The following is a 9,665-nucleotide window of genomic DNA, read 5'->3' as shown; positions in this document are numbered from 1 at the left end:
TTTTTATCTTTTGATTTCCTCCTTTAGCAAGTTTTCCCACTATCAATACATATTTATTAAACTCTTTTATGTAATTTAAAGATTTATACTATATTTTTAATTATTATTTAATTGATTACTCATTTAATTTAATTTTATGGGAGACATTTAAAACATTAATTAATTAATTAATTCAATTATATAAAAGAGAATAAGTTACAAATATGAAAAAGTTTACTGTTGATACAATTATTATTATAAACTGTAATAAGTTATAAATATTTTTATAAACGAGAAAAATCAATTGATGATACAATTATATAAGTTGCAAATATTTTTATAAACGGAAAAAGGCAACTATCGATACAATTATTTAACGACTTAATTTTTTTTTTAAATTTACACAAATTATTAATAAATTAGAAATGCCCAAATTATTTTATAATTTACAAAATAAATTAGTTAAGTAAACTTTTTCATATATATTATTAATAACAATGACATTTTATCTATACAATAGTAATCTAACTATAAGCAAAATTTATAAATTATAAGTGTTTTTAAAATGAAAATTTTTACTTAGAAAATATTTAACCCGTGCCTCGCACGGGTCTAAGTACTAGTTAGGGATATAGAAGTACTTTTAAACTTTAACTCTATTATTTCTCAATTTCAAACATTCTCAATAACATCTCAATAATAATAAATCAATTTAATTAATCCAATAAAACAATTACCCTAAAATTGTCCTTCAATATATTTAGGAATATTTGATATTTAAAAAAAAAAAAAAAACTTAATTATCTATGTAGACACTACATTTTTTTTAATAAGATTACTGTTTCCGATCTTCTAAATCTAGAATTGGAACTATAAGTTGAAATAGGAGTAATATTTTTGAGAAGGTAGTGTAATTCAAATATTGATAGGAAAGTTTATATACATATATTATAGTTGACACTAGAAAAATTTATTTTAAATTTTAACAAAAAAAAAGAGAAACATAAATTTTTTTACACTGTCAGTGCATACCAATTAAATTCTTAAATTTATACATTAATTTTATGTAATTTTTGTTTTGAATATTTATTCAATAGTACATGTCTGTGCATCACACAGACAGACGACTAGTTAGCATTATATTAGTATATTGTGAACACTCTTTTAAAACATTATATGTCATTATATATATAAAAAAAATACTAATTATATTAGTATATTGTGAACACTCTTTTAAAACATTATATGTCATTATATATATAAAAAAAAATACTAATATCCAATAGTAATTTGGGAGAGCTTAGCAAATGATAGACACATGCGACCTGTTTAACCTTTAATTATGATAATTAGTTTTCCATTAATAGCACATCATTATCTTTGAGTAGCAAAACCAAATACCAACCTATACACACCCATAATAGGATAAATTCACCCTACACTCATGCATTAATTTAACTAATCTTAAAAAACAAACATATCATAAGACATAAAAGAGAAGAAAATTATAATGAATGGCATCACACAATTTTCGCATCACCAACCATTTCACAAACCAATCTCTACCACATAATTATCCTCAAACAAATCCGTATCCTTCTCCCAATTCAAATACTAAAACCAAATAATCACAACCTTCAATTATTAATCATTAATCATTATTATTATCATCAACAAAGCCTCTCAAAAAAAGTGTCTCCCCCTCTCACATTTTCCTTGTATTCTTGATCGATGAAGGTGAATGAGAGAGAGACGAGTTCCTAAACTAAAATATACAATTAATCAACCCTCAAACACCATCATCGACCTGGATTATCATAAGAGATTGATCACAAAATGGAGATGCAACGTATGAGAGAGTTGTTATCACTCTTGTTGGCATTCAAAAATAACCGAGTTGGCCTTGTTGGTGGTAATCACACTGCAGCTAGATTCTGCTCTCGCTAAAAACTTTACCTAGTTTCTATCCACACCTCCTCTTTTCTTTCGCACCCTTTTATAATTACCTTAACATTTTCATCACATCTCTTTTAGATTTTGTTATACATTCTTCTTCTGCCTTGTTATTTTCTAATATTACATCACCATGGGATTTGATCTAGCTACTTCTTCCTTTGGAACAAAAGGTTCTCTTTACAACAGAAACAAAAATGCTAGTGCATTTTCTTTCAACCCAAAAGCCTATTATCTTGTAATTAAGTTCCCTAAATCAGGAACATGGAAGATTTTTTACCGTTTGGTTATTTTGGCATTGTTTGTGGCTTCATTGCCATTGATAAGCTCTTCATTTGTTTCAAGAAATCCTAGTAGTCATGATGATTCAACCTCAAACATGAAGATTCTTCCACAACAACAAAAAGTAAGTGGATTTGATCATCCCATCAACATGGAGCAACTTTTATCACTCCTCTTCAGCGACCTATCGAACGAGGGCCTTGTGAAGAATTCGAAACAACACAAAATGGTTTTTCTTGGAGATCAAGAACAAGGGTTTCATCAGTTTCTGAGTCTCAAAGATCAATACAAAATGGAATACATTCCGTTGAACGATGTGAAGAAACAGAAATTGATTCCCGATAAAACTGTTGATTTTATCTTCACGTCGGACTTCCCCGCTTCATCAAAATTCATTGACAGAGCTCTAAAAGTAAATGGCATTGCAGCAGTGGTGATTCTAAATGCCGCCGCGTTTCACAAACCCTCAAACTATAAAGTGGCATACATGAGAAGGTTTCAGAAAGTAGTAATGGCAATGAAGAAGGTACCAACTTCACCAATTACCGAAACAGATTTGAAAGTTGGCGGGCAGCGAAAGTTATTCGGCTATGCAACTGAGGCAAAGAAAGCAGCACTTCAGAAACTTGAGGATGTTCTCCTCGAGCCTCCACGTGCTGCCTCTGGGAAATCAAGAGTGTATTTGAAGCGTACAAAGTTTTTACCCGATTTAATGGGTGACACCCTTGAAAACTACCCTCGTCGAGTTTTCATCGACGTAGGGTTGCCACAAAAAGACGGAGGTAGTGGAACACATTGGTTTTCAAAGAATTATCCAACAAGGAACAAGAATTTTGAGATGTATAAGATAGAGACCGTCGCTGAGGGTACAAGCGCAGGTCATATTGAGATGTCAGATTGGTTGACGAAGAACGTAAAACCCGAAGAGTACGTAGTGATGAAAGCCGAAGCCGAAGTTGTTGAAGAAATGATGAGGAGTAAGGCTATCATGTTGGTGGATGAACTTTTCTTGGAGTGCAAGCCACATGGTTTGAATTTGAAACAAGGGACTAGAGGTAGAAGGGCTTATTGGGAATGTTTGGCTTTGTATGGAAAGTTGAGAGATGAAGGAGTAGCAGTTCATCAGTGGTGGGGTTAATTAATTAATTGATAAATCAATTGATTGCTTTTGGTAGAAGTAATTAATTTATTATTGCATGAGATTCTCAACAAACTGTACCTAATAATTCATAATAACCTATTAAAAAATTCATGCATTTTTACAGATGGACATTGTGCTCATGCAAGTACTATTGTTTTGAACATTGCACGAGTGAGTGATAGTGTTGAATTGGATTTGTGTTTTGAGAGAGATTGATGTGAATATGGAGACAAAAATTCCAAGTTTAAAGGCTTGAGAGAGTTAGAGAGATGGCAGTGGATCTCGTTGGCCTTAATTAATGCAAAAAACAAAAAAAATAAACCCTCACGCCCAGGACTAGACAACTGGAGCGTGGAAATAAATGGTGGGTGGCCCGATTGCAGAAACCTAATAGTAGGTGCCCTATCGGATCTTAAACGAGACTCTGATATCATGTTAAGAAATGTGGTTGGGCCTAACTCAACCCTACAAAACCGGCTTGTAGGGTGAGGATTATCCCCCCTATAAATACATGTTCAGGCCATAGATTATCCGATGTGGGACTCTTAATAGTATTTTATTTATTTCTATCTCTATTTTGAAATGTGTAAATTGAGCTCCTCACTTTGTGTCCAATGAAATTTAAATTAATATAAATTATTATGGTCTATAAGTAAAATAAAAAATGAATATAGTGTTTGGTTTTTATGGTTTAGTTGAAAGATAGTGATGAGGAAACTAAGGATAATGCTAGCTAAAAATAGTAAAATATAATACTTCTCTTAGGTTTTTGCAATATAAAATATTCAACAATATTACATACCTGCACTTGTAGCATGCTGATGTTTCCTTTCAGAATATTATTTCTTCTTCATTTAATGCGTGTCAAATTTCTCTTTAGGAGACTTACTTTTTGCTCTAAACCATCCTGTGGAACAATGTATAGCAGATTAAGAATTTAAACCACAATTCCTACAATTAACAATGAATATTTACTTTGTTCTTTATTAAATTGAACCATTGCTAGTGGGCGATGAGATTAGTTCTCCAGATTAGTCGGGAGTGGATCTCGTCTAGGTCTAAACACCCATCGCACTTCTTAACAAAGATTCAAACCTCAATTCTCCATGTGATGGGTGTTTAGACCCGGACGGGATCCTCTCCTTCCATCATTTCATCTCCTTCAAATAAAACAAATGGAAAAAAATAATATAAAAAGAAATGAGAAGGATAGAAATAAGTTAATCATGGACACACTTGAAGAGAAATAAATTAATGGACACAACATATAATTACATGAAAAGTGGAGAAGGGAAGTACCTTTTCTTTCCATAGAGTAACAATTGTTCATCATGCCCTTTTATGAGGAGCCGCATATCCTCAAACAGTCAAACCATACTATTTTCATAACAGTGTAATAGTTCCACCCGTCATAGATTTATTCAAGTATATGCTACATTATTCAAACACACTCACCATCTGTTATTCAATATTCATTTCTCACAAGATAGATATTTCATGACCCATCTGACATACAATTCAATCAATGTTTTATACATTAATGAAAGATAAATGCTTAAAAAGAATAGCAATTCTAACAGCTAAACTAATCCAACATTTGTTTACAACATTGTACAAATTCAAAAACAATACAAACTTTCAGTAGTCACGATTCTCTTTGAATCACTTGCGACAACAACCAAATATATAAATAGCAATGGTGAAAATCACTCTTAACTGCAAGAATTTCACACGCTTAACGCCACTATTATCTATAATCGGAGAAAAACTGTACTTGTAACGGGACCTGACTAGCATTGGCAATCCAAACTTCAAAGCTTAGCTACGGCACATGACTAGCAAAAGACATGCAAAATCCAGAGTATGAAAAAGCTTTTGACATGATCAATTGGAAAAGCGCAGAATCAGCACCTGAAATGTGGCAACTTGCCTAAAAGAAGCCAAACAATGAAACCAAACCTATTTCAGAACCTCAAAACATTGATAATTGTAAGTGATAGAGAGATTCAGCTGATCGTCTGTAACAGAAGAGTTCCACTAAGATGCAAAAGCAATGACAAATTAATTAGTATGTCCTTACAGTTTCACCAAATAATCAATTAGATTCATGTAGTTTAAAACCTTTTAATCTAGTCCTCATGATTGTTGATTCCCATGAGAATTTCAGGAGTAAGATGGTTTACCATTCTAATACCAAATTGGATCATGGTCCAATCTAGGCTCTAATTATTAAAATAGTAGCAGTTGGATATTCAGCATTCAATTTTACCATTTTTAGGGGGGAAACCCGTTTGATCTATATATGAGGATATTCATAAGTTGTTTATAGGATTGTATTTGTTATGATGTATGTTCTATAGCACGCAAAAGAAACATCAAACCGAAATGATGAAAAAAGTCAAAAACAGATAAAAAATCAAGTTATATAGAAATTCAGTTATATAGCATTGCAACTAGGAAAATCAGAAGAAACTATTTCTATTGAGAAAAACTGATATAGAAACCTTCTTATTAGGTATGACAATGAGGTGGACCGGAGCTGGTTTTGTCTCCCCCACTCGCGACAGAAATCGGTTTTTCCCATCCCCACCCCCGGCTTGGATTATTGGGAAAAACACAAACCCGCACACACACCAGGCCAAAGTGGGGTTTCCTTGTCAAAGTCGGTGCGGATTCAGGTGATTCCTAGCCGTTATGGATTATGTTGACTTGACGTGCTTATATATTGGATAGAAATCCCATATTAATTCAAATTATTCCTTGAAATAAATCTATTTCTACAAAGTGTCTTACATAAAAGAATGGTAGATTCTAGGTGGTTGACCTAAAAGAATAAAAGGCAGAATCAAAATATATTGTTTCCCTTTTATAAGGGAGACAATATATTCAACAAATATAAGACTATAAGAGAGACAATATATTCAACAAATAAAGACTATAAGAGAGACAACATACAAGTATGGTGAGACTTACTCATATAAAATTAATTAATATATCATAGTAGAAGTGTATTAGTTTCCCTTATTGACGCTCTCCTTTCCCTTGATGATAATGACTGGACAATGAGCATGGTGGGCACAGTAGTTGCTAACACTTCCCAGGAACATCCTGCAATCAAAATAGAAAGAAGCTTTATAAGTGGTGAATCCATATAAGAGACATATTTAAAGTTCAAATTGTTAAAAACAATCGAATGTGAAAAATTACAGGATTTGATGTAAAATTAAGAGCATTTTGCCTAATGTCCAAAGTTTAAATGGAATCTGCAGATAAATGACAGGATAAAGAAAACAAATTAATGGCTGTTAATTACTACCCTGCTATGGCTATTAATTACAACTCTGCTATTTATAAGGAGATCTCTTCTGCTTACCACTCTGCTATGGCTGTTAACTACTATTTACTTGTATCATATTGCAAAGGAAATTAGAAATCAACATAACTACATCTTCTTAGCTTTTGATTTTGAGTCTGTTGTAACACCGCAAAACCAACTTACAAGTTAGAATTGCCTAAGCTTAACAAACTCAATTTAAATTTTGGATTATAATATATCAAGCCAATATTGGACTCTGGTTTTCCTTCCTAATACATATCAGTTTGAAATTTTCCAATTTCTTCCCCTAGTATTACTCTAGGACCACAGTGTCTAACCACTTGTCAACATCATCATATATAAAGGATAAAAAATTATCCAGAAGGTTTAGGCATTTTGTGATATGTAATGTCCTAATCAGGCTCAAAAATACCATAAATCATGTTAATTGCTGGTGTAATTTTCTGGTAATTATCAAAACTTGTCAGCAGCCAATTTGTACCTCTTAATAGGACCAAAAGCTCGTGACCCCATCACAAGCACATCAGCATGCAAATCCTGTACAGTTTCACAAATCTTCTCCTTTGGCTCACCAACAACAACATGGGTCCTGACCTTAGTCTGCTATAGATAAAGAAAAGTCAATTGCAATTATTTTGGCTTAACAGTTAATTAAACCAATTTTTACACACTAAAATGAAATAATTTTGGCTTACACTAAATTGAAATTATTTTGGCACTAAACCATTTTAAGATAAAAATAAGTTATAAATTAAGTATTAACATATTGATCAAAGCCATATAAACATAATAGTATTGCCAAGTAAAATTAAAATTTGCCACATCATGAAAACAATTGGTTGTGAGATCCATTTCATAAGTCTAAATATTAGTTGATCAAAATTGCAAAATTAAAAATATGAGATAATTTGTCATATTATGAACTAATTTGTCTGTCACTTTACTTATGTTAGTTTCCAAAAAAAAATTAGGAAAAAGCCAAATAATCATTAAAAGCAAATATTTGTTTCTCAATAACACTAGCAATTGTTTATGGGTGAAAATGTGAAGGGTTTAAAATCCGGTTTACGTCGGCGAGAATAGCCGCGACAAAACAGTATCGGCAGGTACCAATACCGATAGCATTAATTCACACCGTGACGATGGCATTCAGTGTTGTAATACCTCTATCGACCGAAATTATGCATGTGTAAAATTTAAAAATATCCATGCCAATTAAACTTTATACATATTCCAGTTTCTTAAGATCTCTGGATTAATTATGTGTGTTCGGATAACTTGAAAATCATAATGGAAAATCACTAGTGGATAAAAGCTACACATAAGAGTTTCTTAAAATCACTACCAAAAAGACCTTAAACTTGCGCTAACAATATTTTTCACAAATTCCGGCGATTGCAAATGAGAACACAAGAATAATTTAAATTTTTTTAAAAAAAATGAGAAAAAAAAGAGAAAGGAAGCATAGAGTTACATTACATTGAATTGTGAACAAATTCCCAAAGCATGATCCAGTATAGAATCAGTAATACGCTTCTGGTGAGCTTCGATCGCAGCAGCGAACGCGGGAACTTCGAGATCACCTAACGAAACCAAAATTTCAGTAACATAAAAGTTTGAACAATGAAAATTGAAAACTGGAGGTAAGAAAATGTACTGAACTGGGGCCACCGAAAGGGATGGAACCGGGATTAAGACCGGTGGCGATCGACGGTGGAGATTGAACATGGAAGATGATGAAAGAACCGGCGTTGGTGGAATCGGGTGTAGGTGATCGGAGCTTGAGATTTTGTAACGCCCAGCGGAGAGCGTTCATGCTCTCTTCGCTGCCGTCTACTGCGACTACTACTACGCCGAGGTTTCCGGATTCCGGCATCTCTTGGATTCTTACTTTTTGATTGATTGACGAGTCTCTCTTTCTCTGTATGTGCTTGCTTGTTTTGACTTTCTTTTGATCGCTTCTGTTGTTAGAATGCCTTATTTGAATGGCAATTTCTTAATCAACATCGATATTCTTGGTAACATGGCTAAATTACATTAATATCTCGATGCTTAGATCATATATCATCCATAATAATAAAGCAAAATGAGTTTATTGGCAATTTTAACAAGTGACACATTTCTAGAGCCCTTACTACTTTAAATGTTTCTACTTAAAGAAATATTTCTATTTCTATTTTTGTTAAGTTATTATTTATTAATCATACATAATAATAAAGCAAAATGAGTTTATTGGCAATTTTAACGAGTGACACATTTCTAGAGCCCTTACTACTTTAAATGTTTCTACTTAAAGAAATATTTCTATTTTTGTTTAAGTTATTATTTATTAATTTAATAATTCATTTTATTTTAATTATTATTCATTCCCTATTTCCTATGCTCTTGCACGTTAAATTATTCTATTTTAATTTTCAACTTATTGATTTCCTATTTTCTTGGATAACACCCTTTTATTTGGTTTACTAGTAGAAGACCCGTGCGTCCGCACGGGTAAGTCAAATCTTAAGATGAATAATTTATTACAAACGTAAAAAAATGAAATTTGAAAATTCGAATGAGAAATGTTAATTTAAGATTCACAAAACATAATATAGATGAAATGAATCTATATATAGTAGCTATGTACAAAAATCATGGAAATCCAATAATCGTTCATATCTCATGTCATTCGATAAGATTGGATTGTTAGTGATATACAATTGTTATTATAAAATCACTAATATTTAAAAATATTTAAAAAGAAATATATAGCAAATCAACATGATAAATCCAATAAGTCTAATAACTATAAATATTCATAAATATTTTATTGATTAAAATAAATAAAAAAATATTGTGGTGATAGTGACCCGTAAAAATAGTGAATTTTAGTGATAAAATTCATAGAAGTTGGTAAAATTTACAAATTACAATGTCATTGTTTTCTTATAAAACGACGGATGAATCTTTCTACAAAATGTTTTCTTATCT

At 31.8% G+C, this 9,665-nt stretch overlaps 2 protein-coding genes across 3 annotated transcripts; one reads left to right on the top strand and one right to left on the bottom strand.

The window, feature by feature from the left end:
- The first annotated feature begins 1,622 nt into the window (after positions 1-1,622).
- LOC131633016 (uncharacterized) lies at positions 1,623-3,478 on the top strand. The gene has a single exon (XM_058903717.1). The coding sequence runs from the start codon at positions 2,066-2,068 to the stop codon at positions 3,350-3,352; it is 1,287 nt and encodes a 428-aa protein (XP_058759700.1). The 5' UTR covers positions 1,623-2,065; the 3' UTR covers positions 3,353-3,478.
- A 1,334-nt stretch (positions 3,479-4,812) lies between these two features.
- Positions 4,813-8,733, bottom strand: LOC131633017 (universal stress protein PHOS34-like). 2 transcript variants are annotated; one of them, XM_058903719.1, is made up of 5 exons: positions 8,355-8,733; positions 8,172-8,275; positions 7,174-7,295; positions 6,329-6,463; positions 4,813-5,285 (listed from the first exon to the last, which is right to left on the bottom strand). In XM_058903719.1, exons 1-4 carry the CDS (start codon positions 8,566-8,568, stop codon positions 6,367-6,369), a joined length of 537 nt encoding a protein of 178 aa, XP_058759702.1. In that variant the 5' UTR covers positions 8,569-8,733; the 3' UTR covers positions 4,813-5,285; positions 6,329-6,366. The 2 variants fall into 2 exon arrangements, with proteins under 2 accessions (XP_058759702.1, XP_058759703.1); XM_058903720.1 differs by having other exon boundaries at positions 7,174-7,292; positions 8,355-8,727.
- Between the last annotated feature and the right edge of the window lie 932 nt (positions 8,734-9,665).

This window comes from Vicia villosa, unplaced genomic scaffold (assembly GCF_029867415.1).
Source record: "Vicia villosa cultivar HV-30 ecotype Madison, WI unplaced genomic scaffold, Vvil1.0 ctg.001062F_1_1, whole genome shotgun sequence".
Lineage (NCBI taxonomy): Eukaryota > Viridiplantae > Streptophyta > Magnoliopsida > Fabales > Fabaceae > Vicia > Vicia villosa.
This window is presented reverse-complemented; position numbering and strand designations above follow the sequence as displayed.

Excerpts from the sequence above, each read along its gene's own strand:
- LOC131633016 (XM_058903717.1), top strand. The coding sequence starts at position 2,066 with ATGGGATTTGATCTAGCTACTTCTTCCTTTGGAACAAAAGGTTCTCTT.
- LOC131633017 (XM_058903719.1), bottom strand. The coding sequence starts at position 8,568 with ATGCCGGAATCCGGAAACCTCGGCGTAGTAGTAGTCGCAGTAGACGGC. Across the intron at positions 8,276-8,354 it reads CATCCCTTTCGGTGGCCCCA|GTGATCTCGAAGTTCCCGCG; the intron begins GTTCAGTACATT and ends TGGTTTCGTTAG. Across the intron at positions 7,296-8,171 it reads GAATTTGTTCACAATTCAAT|CAGACTAAGGTCAGGACCCA; the intron begins GTAATGTAACTC and ends CTTTATCTATAG.